The sequence below is a fragment of the Agelaius phoeniceus genome, chromosome 5, assembly GCF_051311805.1.
Source record: "Agelaius phoeniceus isolate bAgePho1 chromosome 5, bAgePho1.hap1, whole genome shotgun sequence".
NCBI classification, from domain to species: domain Eukaryota; kingdom Metazoa; phylum Chordata; class Aves; order Passeriformes; family Icteridae; genus Agelaius; species Agelaius phoeniceus.
In genome coordinates, this window is record NC_135269.1 from 6549981 (window position 1) to 6569232 (window position 19252).

Sequence of the window (19252 nt, forward strand, 5' to 3'; positions counted from 1 at the left end):
TCACACTTCCCTTTTTGTGTGCTGGAAGGGCTGAGTGCCCTGGGTAAGACTGGGTTTCTTGCCACAGTATCATAATCCACCAAAGTCCATCTCTTCAAGGATTTGGTCCAGATTTGGCCCCTCTTGCATATGATCATCTTTAGGATTGGATCTTTAAGGCTGTCTTTACAGCAGATCAGAGAGATTCTTGTGTTTGCTTGCAAATGATGGTAGATAGTGTGGTTCCTTTTTCTGTCCAGTGCCATCTTTGGCATCTCAGTGCTCTGGGATGGTGTGGACTGTCACTGGGAAGGAAACAGATCAGCATTTATCTTCTCATAGCCTAATCAGTAGAAGCACATGCTTTGGTTTCAGCATGTCCCATGCCTATCTAGTTTAATTTCTTATGATGTGAGCAGGATCATGACGTTCTTTCTTTGAGTTTTGGAAGGTTTTTTGAAGGGTAGATTGAAGTTCTGTTGTTTCTGATAGTGATGTTTTGAAGGGTAGCCTCTGGAGAAAGAGCAGTCTCTAAGGCTGAGCTCAGGTCATTGAGGTTAAGGTTTTCCACTGGAATACTCCTTGTTTGGGCAAGGGCTGTGTGTGGGCTGGATTAGGTTGAACACAAGGTCTACTTCATTTGTGCTCTTCAAAGTAGGGGAGCACTTCATGATCTAAGGCTGGGAGAAGGCTTTCTAGAGCTGCCCTAAACATGTGGAAAGCACTTCTCAGACTTGGGCCTGGTTGGCAGTGCTGCCCCTCTCTGTGGGGTAAATGAAGCTCTTGATAATACAGGAGTTGCTCTTTCTGTGTCTCTATTTTCCCTGTTTTTCCTCTCCATACTGCTGTCTAACACAGTACCCTGTAATTTCCCTAGGGAGATAAGCCTGCTGCTTTGTATGCAAGTCACTCCTGAGTACTGAGCAGTGACTGTGATGCTGTTCCCTCACTCTTTGGTGCACTCATGACTTTTAATTACCAATTTTCTCCAACAACAGAGGAGGCTTCATTGGCTTCTTTGTTTGCTTTGCCTTTCCAGTGAGGTCTTGGCTCTCTGATATAGTTAAGAGTGATTTAGTAATTATGCAGGCATCTGATTAGAAGTTCTGTGACCTTGGTTGTTCCATGTCAATCAAGGGGCAAAGCTTTCAAGGTGAGAACTTTGCTACTTAGTGACCTTTTATCTTCCCCTTCCTGAGATAAGGCAGCTCTGTCTTCCATTTCCAGGAAGGAGCTGTCTTACCTGGGCAAGCTGGCTGTTTGATCTGCAGAACAGCAGCTTGCAGTGCTGATGGAGAGGAAACTTGTTCACTGTGGGAGACTTGGCTGAGGGTGTCCAGCTCCTTACTTCAGTACAGCAGAAATGCAGATGTTCTGAGGTTGTGTTGTGGGAACAGGTGAATTGGTACAGTGCTTTTGAGAGTGGCAAGCCAATCTGTACTTTGTGGAAGGTGGAGTGAAAGTGTCTCCTACTCTCTATGAAAAAGGGAATATTTCCACAACCAGATCTTTGTTTCCATTTTAGCTAATCAAAGTGTCTGCTCATAATTGTTGCTGACATCTTAATTGAGTATGAAATCTTCAAATGAACATGTTGAGATGACACAAGGAAGATACCTTTCCATTTAGGGAATTAGAAGAAAATACAGGGAGCTTTCCTTCACTTCCCCCCTTTTTGGGCAACTTGGGAAATAACCCATGTGACAAGTCTCTGCCAACTCTTGTTCCCAATCATTCTCAAAGAAGCTTACTTGCTATTAACTATGGCAAGGTACCTGGTGAATGAGACTGCAGGGTTCATTAGTTCTTAGCCAATCAAGGGGTGTGTGGGTGCAAAACCTCAGGTAAGCTATGGCAGAGACCTAGAGCATCCCCACTGGGCCCAGCTGTGGAGAACAGGCCTGGACTGCAATCAGGAATCACTTAGAGCAGGTACATCAGCTCAGCATCCCTCTCCATCCTATCCCTAACTCTCAGGAGCAGAGACCCACCTGACATCTTTCACAAGGGGAGCCCCAAAGCTCTTGGTTGCTGGGCAATAGAGATTGATGTCTCAGGCCAGTGCTGTCCAGCAGTGCCTTCCTCTGAGCAAGTCCTGTCCTCTTGGGGCTGATATCAGTGCTATGACAAGGCCAAGAGGCTGCATGTCCTTCTCAACTTTATGCTTTGAAGTAATGGAAGTTTTAAGTTTGTGTGTGTTAACTGAATCCAAGTCATTAATCTGTTGTGGAAGCTGCAAAGGTGAGATTCACTGCCTGTGGTTACTTAGATATTAATACTGCTTAAAACATAAATATTCTAACATAGCCAATCTGACATAATATCTGTTTGAATTTAACTCCTGGGTTTTTAGGAAGGGTTTTTGATACAGGTCACAGGAGCTGGGATGACCAGTTTAAACCCTCAATTAACAGTAGTCTTTCATCTATTTTCTATCTATTTCTATCTTTCTCATCTATTTAATGAGTTTTTCTCATTAGTATTTTCTGGGTGGGAGATTGTGCTGGAATCATGTGCTTTGGAGTATTTTACAGGAATGTTCTTGGGAGAAGTGCTTAAAATAAGTGATGAGTTTAGATTTCCTGATATTCCCTCCTAGTTAGGTAGGCTTGTCCTTCAGCATTTCTCAGTTTCTGAGGAGTTTGTATTGGCAGGAGATGTTAATAATCTCTAATATTGTCCATTTGCTATTCAAAGTGTTCACTTTTAAGTAATGGATGTGTGGAAAGTTGTTTTTGCAAGTTATCTCATGGAGTGTTACAGTAGTAGAAAGAAATCAATTGCTTGGGATTGGGAGGTTGTTATCAAGGTCCAGGATTTGCCTGTAATCCAACCCCAAGTTGTCCTGTATACAAAATTTTCCATCCTTATACTTCTTTTTTTTTAGTTTATGGAAAAATTTCTGGTTGTTATTTTTTAAAATCTTTATTCAGTGTCTTTTGCTTGTCTGGAATAATACTTTGTTAAACCAGTGTATCCTGTTTCCTCCCCAGCTGCATTCAAACTAATTTCCTATTACATATTTGAAAAAGGCTTTAATATTAAGCAAAAGTTTAAATGAGAGCTGCATTCTGAAAACCATAGCTGGAAAACAAAAGCACTGTGGAAATGCTCTTTGGGGTGGGGAAGAAATCTGGTAAGGCTGTGATAAGAAAGGTAAGGAGTAGCTGGCTGGGTAGCAGAGCCTTCAGGGATGTTTATGACAGGAGCAGAGCTGAGATGTGAATAGTTCTGAAATTGAAAATACCAACAAAATCTTAATCATGAGGTACACTTGTGTGTTTTAAAGACCTCCTTGTTTTAAACTTACTACTTTGATTAGTCATGATCATCAATAATGGAAGTGGGGACTGGTACACCAGTGTAAATGTGTTTAATTTAGGAGGTCTGTGGAATGGAAACTTGCCAAGAGGGGTCTTGCTGCAAGCTGCACTGTGCTCGTTGTTGTGCCCTGGGGCTCTGGGATGCAGCTTGGAGCTTGGACACTGCATTGTGTGTGTTCCTCTGCTGGCTGCAAGGGTTGATCTCCTAGGAAGAGAGCTGTCCACTGGGATGGCTCACCGTGCAGGTGGGTTAACCAAGAGACACACTGCAGCACAGGGAAGCAATTTTTCTCCAGTTAATTTGAGAGTGTTATACCTCTTGTTTAACAACAAGGTGCCTCATGGTACTTTGGAGTTGTCCCAGAGGTCATCTGAAAGAGGATGCCAGGTCTAGTTTTGTTTCAGGTACCTCTCTTGAGAGGCTGTAGGAGCAGTTGTTTGCTGCCAGGAAGATAAAGCAGCAGCAGGGAGGTAAAGAGTGAATGGAGTCTCCTGCAGACATGAGGAAATGGAGAGCAGGGACATTTTGCCTGCAGCTAGTTGTTATTCTTGTAGATATATGTCCAAGTGACGTGGATTTATTTTCCTTTTAAGCATAGCACACACTTTCTAAGGCACCTTTCATTTGTTATGGCTGCCATGATCCTCTGGAAGATAAGTTTGACAGCTTGTGAAGATGTAGCTTCAGAAAGGTTCCTAGACTGTAGAAAGAAGACTTTAGGAGGTGACCCAAGGGTGTGATCAGCATGCTTGGAAGTCTGGCAACAGCTGGCACCAGCAGGCATCCTACGCCCCCATAAAGAGGCAAAGGGAGTAGGACTGTTCTGTCAGAGACCAGGTCACAACTCCTTCTGGATGCTGCTAAAATCCTTAAGCTTAAGATCTTCTGGAATCTGACCTGTGCAAAATTGCAGCAGAGGTGTTCTCCTACTTCTGGAATTAGTCTCAAACCTGCTAAGCAAAAGGAGGCACACAACAATTTCAGACTTTAAGGAGCTCTTGAGAACATTCTTTCTACTCTTACAGCAGTAGTGGAATTCTTGTGGAAATATGAGACAGTTTGCTTTAAAACAGATGGCATGTGCAATAGGAAAGGCAAACAGTGAGGAGAAACTAAGGTAATTTCAGTACATATGGATTGTTGATTTATTTTAGTTCATGGGGTTTTTTTTAATGCTGACAGGGAAGTCTCTTGTTTGTACTCTGTTCCTTGTTGGAGAAAATTCAATATTGAGTAGCAGCCTTCAAGTTCCTGTGAGCTAATTTTGTCCAGCAGTAAGTCTCCGTTAATTAAAAGGGTTTTGGCAAAGATCTTATGAACTTCCCCATGCAGAGAGTAGTTCCTTTACCCCTCAGTCCCTGACTGCAAGTGGCTGTGGCTGTCACTCTCTGGAAATAGGCAAGGAGAAGCATGTCATAACAGCAATGTGAGGCAGTGTGTGCCCCACAGCAGAAGTGTTCCCTTATTTCTTAGCCCATGGTTCTGGCAATATCATTGGATTCTCCCACTATTCTTGATACAGTAGCATCTGCCATGTTATTCCTTTATTGCACAAAGTGAGAGCTCTACCTTCTCAACCAGCTTCAGACACTGGAGATTCACATATGTTGGAGTAATTTTCTGTTCCTGTGGATGACTTTTGTGTACTCAGTCAGCCCTGGAGGAAGAGATTCAAACATGTAATTTTGTTTTACAGGCATGACTTCCATTAGGGATCCAGCATGGAGAAAACTGTCTGGAAAATAACACTGAGTGCCTTGAAATGTGTATTACAGGCTCATTCCTATGGGGGTGTGCACACTGAGGGGAGAGTTGGGGGAGGAACACCAGTGCCAAAGGTCTGTTCCTCACACATGACTGGTGCATTAAATTCCCTTTTCATGGTGCTTCTTCTGTCTTGCTGTGGTGCTGTTGGATTTTGCAAATGGGGAAGGTTGTAAGGGTTTAGGTGTAAATGCAACTGACAGCAGAGACAGAGCAGTGCTTTTGGAGACAGGAGACCTATTTGTAGGTGCTAATGAAGGAGTTTCTGATTTTCTTCCATCTACATCTTCCAGAACCTAAATTACCCACCTGGCGTTTCTCTTTCACACACTATACCATCCAAATTCTTTAATTCAGGCTCCAGAAACTTTCATCTCCTCCTCTAAATCCACCAGACAAACATTTTATTGAAGGAATTCACCATGCTGTGCAATTAATAATTTTTATCCCCTATTCTCCCTGGCACAGCATGGTGAATTGGATTCCTTTCTTAATTCATCCAAGAATATGATCCTTATTCCGGATTAATGTGCATTATAAAACCAGGTATTTGCATTTTAATTTTTTCTAGGACTCTTGTTTTAGATTGACCAGCAAAGCTGAATCTGAAAACATGTTTGATGGGCCTAAGAGGCATAACAAGACATTCATTCCTTTTAGAAGAGGAGGTAAAGCTGTTGCAGTTCTGCTCTGTGTGAATGCAGTAGGAATAGCCTTCTGGTTGTCTGTGACATATATATATATACATAACATTCCAATATATATACACATACATATATATATGTATAACATTCCAGTAGCTCAGGACCAAAAAGCAAGGAAGTTCATGGTGTCTCCACAGTGCAGTCCTCTCTGTTGTTTTGTCCCAGTGACTGGGTAGTTTGGTTTTGCTTCAACAATACTTTTGAGAGTGACATCCTGGATTTAAGCTATTAAAGCGTATGAATTTACGGTTCTGGCAGTTTTGGGGTGGAGAAGGAGGTTTGGAAGGTACACTCTGTGAATTTGTTCTGGTATTACTGTGAGGATAGTGTTTCCATTCTTAGTGACTAATTGTGAGTTAGTGCATGGGAAAGACAATTTTTAAAATGACGGTGGGGGAAATGAAATCATGTGTCTAGACCAATTCTAAAGGTGTCTGATCACTGATGTGCCTCAGACTATTTCATTGAAATGACAGAGCAGCTGTCAGTGCAAGCACAGAGATATCTGCTTTTTGATGCTGTTAGGAGAATCTCTGCCTGTGGCCCAAAGTTTTTGGGGAAAGAGTAACTAGAAATCCCTCAAGAAAGTACCAGAGTGCTGTAATCATTCAGGAAAGGTGTTAGATGGATAAGGTGTCATAAAGAGTTGTTCTGATTTGTTAAAGAAGCACACTCAAATTAGCTTGTTGATGGGCATATCACACACGGTGACTTTTGAGATTTGAGTGTGACTGCAACTGATTGTAGGAAAATGAAGAAAGAACACTAAACAACCTCTGTTTCTGAAGAGTAAATATTAAATAAAAAACTTCATTTGCAAAAAAATATGTGAAGAAATCTTTCCTTTAAGAGAAGGAGGTCTGTTTGGAAAGAAGAACTGTTAAGAGAAGTTCACTTTGAAAGCAGAGGTAAGAAAGGGAAAGGCTAAATTAACAACGAAATTTTGTAACTGGTAAAGGGCTGGTAACTGTTTCTGAGAAAGTCTATCTTATGAAGCTGGACTTGTTTTAATTGTAGCAAAATTTTGGGTGGATCTTGGGAATCCCCACTAGTTCTGGCAGGATACTGAAGAGGGTCATTGCTGAGCAGAAGCAGTGAGTGCAAGGAAATAGAATTTTCACTGAGATATAAGCTCTTGAAAAGTACAGGGATCACTGCAACAAACATGATAAGCAGAAACATAGTGCTGAGTGCAGAACAGAATAATGATCTGCTTATTCCAAGTCATGCTTCAAAGGCCAGTTTGGTCATTTACCAAGTATCTGATTACACCTTCAACTGGTCAGCACAGTGAGGGATGACCACAGAGGTAGACCCTTATTATGTGATCAAAGTCAGAAAGGAAGTAAGAGTTCTGAGAAGACATGAGGTGTAGTTGTCTTTAAACAGACATTTTATGGTACCAAGTCCTTTTTCTTGGTTGGGCTTTCCTTCTCCTGAATATTCAAGTCCAGCTGTGCAGGACAGCAGTTTTTATAGAGTAAGCACTAGCTTGTAAATGACAACTTTTAGATATACTTTATTGAAAAGGAGACTGAAGGGTTCAACTTGTGAACCTGCAAGTAAAATTTCATGTGATTGCCATCAGCTGCTTGGAAGTGGAGAAAATTTCAAGTCAATGCAAAAACCTTTACTGGTAAACATGTGTCCTAAATGTGGGTAAATGCTACATCTTGGATCACAAGAAAGAAGTGTAGTGGTGGTGAGAGAATTGTCAGTGTTTTGTGTCAGTTCTTGCTGGCTGTAGTTTATTCTAGTGAGCAACAGTGGGATGGATTTGGCAATGGCAAGACATTGAAAAGGGCAGATGAACCTGCACAAGTGGCCTTAAACTCAGTAAAATGGGAAATTAAGCAGCTACTGAAAAATATGTGCTAAGTCCTGTGAATTAATGCAAAATTGTTTGAGTTAGTGAATAATGGACTGAAAATCTGATCTGTTGAGACTGTACTGTGAATTTGCCTAGGTTTTCTTTGTTCCGGGGAACAAATGATTCCACTCTTGGTTTCACAAGCAAGCAAGACTTAATTAACACTTGGAAATTGCTTGGAGATCTTTGGGTGAAAAGCTATGAAGTTGTGAGGATATTTGATTAAATGCAAAGAAAAGCAGTGCTTTTCTTGGAGAACAGTGAGAATAGGAACTGCTATCACCAGGAATCATTTTCTGCTCTGGAGGCAGACATGTTTTGCTCAGCATTCCTTTCTTGATGACAATGACTTGTTTTGGTGAGATGAACAGACTAAGAGCAGTGTTTGTGCTGTGTGCTGTCACAGTATGAGAAACCTCCATCCCAATAAAGGAGTGGGAGCTCAGCTTTCCTGATATTTTCAGCCTTACATCAGGGGAAGACCTTAAGAGATGCTCTCTTCTTTATGTTTTGTTACATTTGTATAACTGAGTACTACTTACCTGAAGAAAACTGATTTAAAACCATTTGGAAGGTATGGGGGAAAGCTAGGAATAAAGAGAAACTTCCTGACTGCCTGGCCAGGGGGGTGGAAGGCTCTGCAAATTTCATTCCTCCCACATGATCATGGCAATTTATCTTTGGTCAAGTGAGGCACAGCCTAAAGGCCTGGGGTGGCTGCCTGTCAGTGCTCCTCTCCTGCTGTTGCTACCTTCAGGTGAAGCTCAGAAGAAACAGTGTTTCTGGCTGGTGGCTTATGAATTTCTCTTGCTGCTCCAGCTGAGAGAGGGCGCAGATCACCAATTTCAGTTCAGGCTGATTTGCCTCCTGTAACTGTTGCTGATAGGGAAACTGGAGCATAATGTCAAATGAGAGTGAGCTGTGTAACAGAAATATTGTCTGTGTAGAATTCAGACGTGGTACCCTCAGTGATCCAGAGGAATCTCAGGTCTTTTCAAAGACATTAGCTCTCCCTGCCCCAGATACAGTTCACAGCAGGGTCACCTGGGCATTTCTCCACTGCTTATGTTTGCTGTGGCTCTGTAGTGATACACATTTTCTTTTCAATGGGAACAGGGAGGAAGATCTTTGGCTAGCCTGAGAATGGAGCTTTGATGGGAGAATGAGAAACCTAATCTTTGTGTACACACAGTTGATTAATTTAAGGTTACAAGGTGCCAAAACACCTTCTCAAGCTATCTGCCAAGTATGATCTATTACTTCGAGCAACATGGAAACAAAATTTATTTTTGACAGCCTTGTAAAATTCTGTCCAAACAGGATTAGCCCTCCTTTGACAAGTGATTAAAAAAAAAGAAGAACAAAACTGAAAACACTTAGGGCTATTACTACAAAAGATTAAGCTTCAGTGAGTAAATACTTAAGAAGTTTTTTCAAGGATGGGTGGAAACTCTAAAGATAACAAACTATACTTCACTATTAACTTTTACTGGTTACAGTACTAGTATCAGTTACTACAACTCCTCTCCTCTGAGGAAGGGCTGAGACAGCTGGGGTTGTTCAGCCTGGAGAAGAGATGATTTGGAGAAGACCTCATTGCAGCCTGTCAGTACCTAAGGGGCTCATAAGAAACACGAGGACAAACGTCTTAGCCTGTTGAGATAGGACAAGGAGTACTGGTTTTAAATTAAGAGGGTAGGTTCAGACTAAATGTAATGAAGACATGTTCTGTGATGAGGCTGGTGAAACACCAGAACAGGTTGCTCAGAGTATTCAAGGCCAGGTTGGCCGAGGCTCTGACCAGCTTGTTCATCTGAAGATGACTGGGTCACTTCCAAGCCAAGCTATTCTATGATTCTGTGATTCTATGCTGACTATCATCAGCTGCCTAAAATCTCAAGACTCTTCCTGTAGCTGCTGCTTTGGGAAGCAATTCCACTGCCAGTGGAGGAGCTCAAAAGGTCACCTGTGAAACTCTAGCAGTACTGGTAAAGAACCATTTTTTCCATTGCTTCTTTTAGAAGTAATGGAGTTCCTAAAGTCATCTTTCCCAAAAGTTGTCAGTGTGATGGTAGGACCTGTGTTGTAGAGGTATATTGGCACTGTTAATGGAGAAGCAGAGTGACCAAAAGTAGCCTGTATAGTTTAAAGATCTTATGGTGTACTTTATTTGCAAACAGACTTTCTGCATAGTATACACTGACTTTCTATTTAATATATATTTCATCTAAAGAAATAAAAGTGCATCTGCTTTCAGACCAGTCAATGGTATGAGACAAATAAAAGGCTTGGAAGGTTAAAGAAGAACTTGTTTGTGACCTTTTTCTACAAAGAAAAAAAGAGAAGCTGCTTTTCTGGGGAGGAGAGTAAGCTGCAGGGGAAGAGGGAGAATGGTACTGTGATGGTAGGTCAAAATTCTGAGTTTCCAGTTTTTACATACACTTAATTCACAGTAGTGGGAGTACCTTCTGAAATGAGAGATTAAAAATCAAACTGAAATGTTTTTTTTGTGAGAACATGACCTGTGGAGAGTGATATATGCTGGATCCTGCTGAGGATAACCTGGCAACCTTGATCACTCTCAAATCTGCAAGACCTTTCAGCATCACAGGAACAGGACAATATGCAAATGCTGAAACACCTGCAAATCAGGCTCGAGGAGCAATCAGAGTGAGATAAACATTAATTAGTATAATACCCAAACCCTTAATGGAGGAAGGAACGTTGATTGCACAGCCTCACTTGGGACTTCTTTCTGTCAGAGATGCTGGATGATGACAGTTTCTGATTGCACTTACTCAGATAAGAAGTAAGACTTTAAAAACTGCTTAAATATGGAGAGAGAAGAGCAGAAAGCAAACAAGTTGATCTTTCTGTGAGTGGTTGAATGTGTTTGGCTCTTCATAAGAGTATGTATTTTTCCTTTTTGCCTTTCAAACTTTTGAGGTGAATTGGCTTTGTGAGCTGATTTTGAATGCTTCCCTGCATCACAGTAAACCTTAAGTGTCTTACCAGACTTTCCTTTGCTCTGCCCATCTTGATCCTGAGATGTTGCCAGCTGCAGGGGCAGAGGCACTGAGTTGGAGTGGGGAGTGGGCTTCTCACAGTGTTCATTTTGACACTTTCTTTCCTTGTTACCCTGCTCCAGTACCTGCTGCTTGGATTGTCTGAGAACAAAATTAAATACAAGAACCATAAACTCAATCCCTTCTTATTCATGCCTCCTGCAGTAAGGGAGAAATTTAATAAAAGCATACGTCATTTGGCAAAAAGAAAAAAAAAAGGGTAGCTTGACTTTTAGGCAAGAAGCCAAGGTTTTATAGAATAAATTTACTATATGTACCCTGAAGTTTAGAACAGCAGTGCCAAGCATCACCCTGCTATCTCTAAGGCTTGGAGCTTGGGCTGGGAGGTGATGAGAAGCCTGATTTTCTGTGATGTGTACAGTCCTCATTTAAGGAAAAAGTAATTTAATACTTCATCTGCCTTATCCTCCTGTGCAACTTCATTTCTCATTCTGCTCTGTAATGTTCTTTCTCCTTGGTTGATCACTTACTTTTATACTTCAGACATGAAAATGAAGTTCTTTGGTATTCTAGAGAGGTTTGCTCCAGCCTCTGTTGCCTAACCTTTCTCGTTCACCTTGGTGTGCAGCTTGCCTGTCCTCTCTCCTCTTCATTTCAGAAATTTTGTCATCCCTGTCACTTTTGGGTGACATGGACATTCAACATAGAAAGCAAAGGGTCTCTGGCTGCTCTGATGCTTCCTTACAGCTGAATTCTGTCTTTCTCAGATACCGGTCTTGGAATCTGTTGGCCTATCTTTAAACCATCTCTGATTTTAAACTTTTTTTTCTGTTGCTGTCTGATCCTTAGCAGATATAGATGATAAAAATCACCATTTTTTTGGTTGGCACTGTGGAGTGCTTGGAGACTCACATACAAATGTAGCATTATTGTCAGTGCTGACAGTTACCATCAGACAGTATCCAGTGTCCTGGATGCCAGATTTCTAATGCCTCAAATCTTTTTCCTGTGGGAGTAAGGAAACAGTGAATTTTCCACCATGAATAGACACAGACACAGCAGAGGAAGTCTTTCAGTAGCCACCTGAATGTGAGATTTATCAGAGGAGTTATAACAGAGTAAGAGGAAAGATGTGCTCTGTGGTTGCAGATGGGACAGAGGATAGGGGCCCAGCAAGAGAGGCCCTCAAGGGGTTCCCAAGAATTGGGAGGAAGTATTCCTGGAACTTGCTGTGGGTGTTGGAGAAAATTGCCTGTAAAATGGAGAGTGGCTTAAACACAGCAGGATGAGGATTTTAGGACAAAGGAGAAACAAGAGCTAAGTTGGGGGTGAAGTGCAGAGGGCTTGAGGGCAAAAATATTTCAGAGGGACAAGAGAAAGTGAAAGCTTGAATCAAAGCTGCTGAAAGGTTGGCTTTAATATCTGCTTCGATCAAAAAATAAAAGTCTGTATGGATTAAGAGATAATCCAGTAGATAGATTTAATCTGCCATGTGTATTGCTTCCCCAAAGAAAAACACTGGGAGGGGAAGGTTGATTTGGCTCAGTGCCCAGCATTGGAAGGTAGGTGATGTATTCTTCTTTTTCACAGACCCCCCTTTCACTTGTCCTGAATGAAGCACATCCTGCTGAAAGGGAGGGGCTGTAGCCTCCTGCTTCTTTGCAACTCCAAAGTCATATTGAATTTAACTAAAGGCATTTCTCAAGCAGAAAAGAGCACTGAGAGCAAAATAACACAGCAATGACTAAGAAAATAGGCATGGGGTAGGTTCAGATGCTCATGGTGGTTTTGAGAAGCAGTACTGGGCCATTTTATTAACACTTAATCTCTCTTGTCCTAATTGTCCTTGTCTTCCCTTTAAGGGAAGTTAAGGTCTGAATGACACCTTTCCTCCAGCACTGCCCCTGAAATCCTCAGCCATATCCCTCCATCCCTTCCTTCCTGTTCCCTTTCTTTACAAAAACTGGTTGAGTCCTTTGAGTAAGTCCAGTTTCCACAGCAGTACAAATAGTTGATCAAACATGAGGAGGTTTTCTCCATGTATTTTTTCTGGTAAGGTATATGGTGTATTATGTCTTCTAACTAACACATTCAGCTGTATCTTGAGCTGTTCATGCTAACAGTCATGCACCTCTAGGAGCCTGTACACATGGGATTTGGATTGGTTGGATTGAGGGGGTTTCATTTTTATTTCAAAGTTATCTTGTTCAGCAACAAATAAATTAATCTGTAGACTGATATGTATGCCTTCTATGTTGTGGGCCTGCATGTGTACCATCTCAGGTGAAGGTTTCTTTGCAGATCTTATAGGGTCAGTGGGATTTGGCCTGTCAAATCCTTGAGCAGGAGATCACAGGAGAATGTACAGGGTACATTCAGAGAAGATCCATCATGGTTTGAAACACCTGAGCTGGCACTGGACAACTTGCCCAGCTTGTGCTGGGAGCAGGCTGTCTGCCTGAGATGGTCTCCTCTCACTGATGATATTTTGTGGGCAGTGGGGTTGGATGTCTCCCCTCTTTTTGTTTTCTTTTTCTTGAGTGAGGGAAGAGATTGGTGAAACACTGGGGATAATGTGGGGCAGGAAAGGGAGTGAGGGATGTGTTTGCTTCACTGGACCCACTCACATTCATGAAGTGAAAGAGAGGAGAACACTTACTGGTTTGCAGACCTGAGCTTGCATAACTATTTGCTTAGCACTTCCTTCTGGGGGAGAAACATGTGCCTTGTCAGATCCTGAAAATTGTGTCTGGAAGTCAGCAGGGTACTGGCTAAAAGGCAATTGATACCTCACTTTTATTTGGAGCTTCAGGAAAGCTTTGTGGAGTTCTTCTAGGAGAGAGGTCTACTCTCAGGTGAGAGAGAAAATTGCATCATTGATTTGAGGGAGAGCAGCAAAGCAGAAATAAATGACTCAGTTTTTTCAGCTTTGAAGGAAGCAAAAATAGTCAGATGCCCCTGGAGAGCAGTACTGGAAATAGTGTCAATCAATACAATTATGAAACCTCTAGAAAAGAGGTGAACTGTGAGGTGGGAAAATCTGCTGGTGAGAGCAGTTAGGAAAGATTTAGGTCCTTCAGAGGCATCTCACACTTGAACAAAACAAGGCAATGGGACAGCCCTGTGACACATGAAATTTGCTGCAGACAGGTGCTAGGAAATGCAGACTGAAAGGAACAACAGAAACTACTCTGAGAACCTATCAAGTGTAAAAGTGATATGAACTTACTCCACTGAGGCAGAGGAGGGTGTGGGAAGGAAATCATGAACAGATTTGTACTCAGTGTTGGTACAAAATACAAGCTGTTAGACTGTGTTTAAAATAAAATGGGGTAATGGAGAATAATTCTGAGAGGGAGAATCTCATGAGGTTCAATTTTGCTCATCTCCCACTCCAAGCAAAGTAAGGTAGAAACAGGCTGTGTGCTATCATGCCATATGCATAAGGAGGAATTTTTCATGCCTCCAGAAAGAGGAGAGCATGGCTATAAACAAACAGAAATACTTCAAGTTTAGAGAAAGTGAGGGTTTTTTTTAGAATGGTACAAGGAGAACAGGCTGCTTGTTCTTGCTGTTTTTCACTATCTGCATTGAGGGGGGGCTTTATATTTCTATACTATAATAGAGAATGTGCTGTCCAAATATATATACATAAGAAAATACTGGAAAAGATGGATTTGGTACAGTTTGGAATTGGGAATCATGGATCACTGCTGATCTCAAATTCATTACTGAAGGGAATTAGGCAGAGCAGAAAAAGAGCATGAGAGCTCTCTCCTCAAAAGCAAAGAGAGACTCTTGGTGAAATTTAAAGACAATGCTTGAGATTGCTTTTCAGAGGCACAGAATGATCCAGTGGAACTGGGGTGAAAGTTCAGAAGACTTTCCAGCTTTTGCCCTTGTGGCTGAGGAGAATCTGCTGGTTATGCATAGGAAAGGAGGCCTCTTTGAGAAGGTGACTCCATCATTAGCTGTAGCTGATGCCTGCTCCCAGCATCCCAAAGCATTCTGATGCTGATCTAGGGTATGGGTTGAGATAAAAACAGGTAAATTAAATAATAATAATAATAATAGTGATGATGTAATGCAATGTGATGTAAAGGAAAATAATGAAAAAGAGAGAGGAATACAACACAAGAAAGACAAGTGATGCAAATAAAAACAATTGCTCACCACCAACTTGATGAAGCTTGTCAGTCCCCAAGCAGTGGACCCCAGCCAACTTTCTGCCTAGTTTCTATGCTGAGCATGATGCCATGTGGTCTGGAGCATCCCTTGGGACAGTTGGGATCAGGTGTCCTGGCTGTGTCCCCTCCCAACTCCTTGTGGTGGGCTGAGAGGCAGAAAAGGCCTTGACTCTAAGCTGAGCAATAATTAAATCATCCCTGTGTTATCAACACTGTGTCTGTTGACAGTTTTCCATCTTTCTGTGCCCCAAACAGCCACAGGAACATCATGCTGTGAGTCATGGATTTATCCTACTTCATGTTGGAGTACCTAAAGCTCTCAATGGGATGGATACAAGCATGGCTCAACCATCACTGTTTTTCACTGTGAAACAACCCACTCCCCTGGGATTCACATCCTTCTCTGAGGGGCTGGGAACTGCTGTTTTCAAAAGAGCCACTGATTGTTCAGCTCAAGAAGTGTTCTTGCCTCCTTCCTAGGATCTCTCAGCGGGTGGAGGCCAGCCGGGCACAGCTCCGGGCGATTGGGGAGAGAGTCACCCTTGCCCAGGCCAAGATTGAGAAGATAAAGGGCAGCAAGAAGGCTATTAAGGTAGTGACTTCAGTGAAGGCTGCATGGCCTCTTCTCTTCCTTCTTTCTTTACTCCTGGCATAAGCTCTGGAGAAGAAAAGGTGCTCAGCTGCTACAGCTGCTGCCCACTCAGCTCTCCATGCCTTACTGCTGAGCAGGATTGTGGTGAGAATCCCATTCCTGACTTGGCCAGCGGATGAATTTTAGACCCATGAGCCACACAGCTCCAGGCTTTATGTAGCCTTTAGAGGTTTCTGTCCCAGCTGCTTCCTGAGAAAGAGAAAAGAATGTGCTGAGCTAAGCCTAACTCACTCCTTCACTTCAGGCTCATAGACACTTATTTGAATGAAAGCTGCTGTCAGAGAGACTCCCTTTAGTGTATCTTAATCCCATTGAGCCATGTAAAACTGGTGAAAATCCTTCTTTCCCCATTCTTGCTCCATTTTATACAGTATTCCCAACTCCTTTCCTGCCAGTGATCTCCTAGTCCTTTTAGAGAGAGAGAAAAGCTCTGGCAATTCCAGTTTCAGAAGTGGCAGCCCATGCATATTTGGATTTGTTCACATAGCCCTTAGGAGCCTGTTGACTCCAAGGCTGTCCATTCCCACTGGCAGCACAGGTTGCATGTTTGCTCCTCTCCATGTGTTTCTGCATTGTAGGATTGCCTAGTTGTTGGGGTTTTTTAGTCCCTCCTTGTTTCTCCATAGGTATTTTCCAGTGCCAAGTATCCAGCCCCTGAACGGCTGCAGGAGTACAGTTCAATTTTTGCTGGTGCAGAAGACCCAGCTAAACAGAAATGGCCAAGACACAAGATTCAGAGCAAACACCAAATGCTGGATGAAAAAGCTCTGCAGGTAAGGAGCAGAACAGACCTTGGGAAGGACAAGCAAAGAGAACCTGGAGGCTGTTAATCTCTTTGATAAAGTGGGCCAGGGCTTTGGGACATAGGCTAGGAGTAGAACATATTTTCATTTGGCCTGTCATTGTGGGGGAGGGTGTGAGGTCAGACTGGGAAGCTTATGGAGGTGAGGTGCCACATGGAGAGGGCCATGTCAGTACAAGAGTTTGGATGGCTGTGAACTGCCAAGTCTCTGGAGCAGCTCCATTTCCTGAAATGCTGCTGTTTCCTGCAGCAGTGTTGGTGGGTGCTGCTGCTGCCTGGGCTCAAGGCCTTGGCTGTGCCTAGTGAGGCAGCTGGGATCAAGCTCATGGTTGTTTCAGAAATAATTTCTGAAGGCTCTGATATAACTTCTGGTGAGAGGGGAAAGGTAAGAGGCTTGTGAGTGTGTCAGGAGAAAAAGGAGACATTCATTAGAGCATTTTTCTGCCCCAGGAAATCGTTGCATTTGGGCACTGTCCCTGGGTTGGAAGGACAGGAAGGAAGAGTTGCTGTGCTTAAAGTTTAAAAGTTGCTGTGTATGTGCTGTGTCAGGAGTTGCAGATGTGCTGTTCCTAGCAGGTTAAGGATCAGTTTGACAACTTCCCTGCTCTCCACCCCTAAAGAGACTTCCTTCCTCATCCTTGTGTGACTTGGCCAAAAATAAAGCTGCCACTGAATAATTTATCATGCTAAACTTCCCTGAGTGTTAATGGAGTTGAGACTTCACACAGAGAGGTAGTTATGAATATTTCAGCCAGGCCAAGGAAGCAGGATTGCTGGCCAAATGGAGAGCTGGCAAACTTGAGCAGGGTCCCTGCTTCCTTCCAGTCCTGGCAGTAGCACAGGCAGAGCTGCATGGGACAGGCTAGTGTCTGCCAGGGAAGCCAGTGAGTGCTGCTGTCTGGAGTGGGGGGGAGCAGAGGCAGGCAGGGTGCAGGCAGGGAGATGGGCTCCCACCCTGAAGGGCTGGTACTGAAGTACAGCCCTTGCACAGGGAAGGGATTGAGAAGAACATCAGCTGTTAAAAAGCAGTATCCCACAAAGAGCAAATGGTCCACATGCCATGCCCCACAGCCATGTACCTGGGATGCCATCTTTTCCAGTCCCAGTCAGTCTCTGTACCATTCTGCCATGTTCTGCCCTTTGTGACTAAAGCTGCCATCACCACAGGGGCTTTGTTTCAGGCCCTGGGGGATGTTTGTTCTCCCCTCCTGTGACCCATCTTTTGATCCTCTTTTGGGACTGTTGATCTTTCTCTGGTTTTGCTGAGTCTGCCTCATGCAGCAGTTGTCACTGTTGCCAAGCTCACACACACGAGCTCCTCTGTGGGGTGGGGGATGCTGCTGTCAGTGGTGAAGGATGGAGGGGTTGATGTGCTGAATGGGGCTCAGCGTGGCCAAGCTCTGACCACATTCCAGGGGGACAGGCCCTTCTCAGCCATAGCTGAGCACAGAGCCTTGCAGTAATGAAATGTGACAGGGAGAAGTCTAATGTTTGCATTTATGCTTTCCTCAATTATTCAGGGCTTTCAGCAGGGGCTCACTGCCTGTTTTCAGTTCTGATGAGAGCCTCTTTGCTGTGAGCAGTCACAGTGGCCTTTGCTAAACTCCTCGTGCACACAACACCTCATCAGGAAAGCAAACTCTGCTGATGTCAGTCTGAGGGGAAGTGGTGGCAGCCTGTGCTCAGCCTTTAGGGTTTTTGCTCTGGGGGGAAGCAACTGAGTTGGAAATGTGTGTGGGTCTGCAGTTGATTTTAAATGCTTACCCCTTGGAATTTCTTTTTGCCCCCTCAACTCCAAGCAAGTGAAAACTTATTTGTTTAGAGGATGCTGTTTAGGTTGGTAAGGTAAGCACTGATGGGTAAGAGTGCCAGAAACACAGTGCTTGTGGTAAGCCTGGAAAATCCCTTTGCTTTGCACACTGCAGTGGTAGCAGCAAGGCTGGACTCAGCAGGGAGCTGGCTGCATCCCTGTGGGGCTTCCCTTTGTGGTGGGAGCTGTGTCTGGGTGCTGCACATGGGAAGAAGTCCAAGCAAAAGTTACCATCCACTGCTGGAGTAACCTTGCTAGGCTTCAAAAGTGTCAGTAACTTGACATGTCCTTGTGAATTCTGCCTCTCCCAGAGCCCACCATAGGCATGTGGAGGCTAAACCAGGCTTTTGTCACTTGCTCATCTTGAAATACTTTCCTAGCTGGCCTCAGCACTCCATTGGTGTGGGGGGAGTGGGATTGCTGGTACATCCCACCAGTTCCATTTGTAATAGTGTGTGTTTAATTAAGCTGAAGAACCACAGTGACTTTATATATTTTTAATTTTCTTGGGAAGAAAAATGCCTGAAAATGCAGTGTCCTTGGGGATTGTGATCCTGCCAGGTGCCAGACCCCGGGTTGGGGTGTTTGAGCCTTCAAGCAACCCCCATGACTTCAGTATGTCAAGGTTGCCAAACTTTGGCTTAAGAATTTAGTAATTCCTATAAGAATGTTCCTATAAGAAAACTAATTTTTAAATGGCACCTTAACTTGTGGAATTCACAGTTGCAGGATATTTTTGACAGTGTGTGGAAGTTCCAAATTTCAGAGCATCTCTAGGTACTTGAGGAAGACTAGCACTTTGATGGCATTTAAATTAAAAGGATTATATTTCACATTTCAGAATAGTCATACTTAGTGCTTTTATAAATTCCTTAGATGAAGTTTATAAGTAAATGTAGGTAATGGTTGTTTTCTCACTACACCCTTAAAGTGATGCACAATCTTCCAGTGCTAACTGAAGTATACAAAGAGAGAATTAAAAAAGATATATAAATTACTTGAGGGCTAAGTGTGTCTGAACAGTTCTGGCAAAAAGAGTCAGTACTCCTTCATGCTGAAAAAATTAAACATTGAGAAATGAATATTAATGATCAAAAGAACTTTCATTTTTGAGTCTCCGCTTCTACAATCTCT

The 19252-nt window shown here is 43.0% G+C and overlaps 1 protein-coding gene across 5 annotated transcripts in view; it reads left to right on the forward strand.

Annotated features, from left to right (window-relative positions):
- The window catches only part of WASHC1 (WASH complex subunit 1), a 38120-nt gene that overhangs the window by 11601 nt on the left and 7267 nt on the right, over positions 1–19252 (forward strand). For all 5 annotated transcript variants that reach the window (XM_077178228.1, XM_054630966.2, XM_054630971.2 and 2 more), the window contains 2 exons: positions 15335–15446; positions 16133–16279. In XM_077178228.1, the coding sequence (XP_077034343.1) occupies positions 15335–15446; positions 16133–16279 (259 nt within the window). The remainder of the gene's footprint in view (positions 1–15334; positions 15447–16132; positions 16280–19252) is intronic.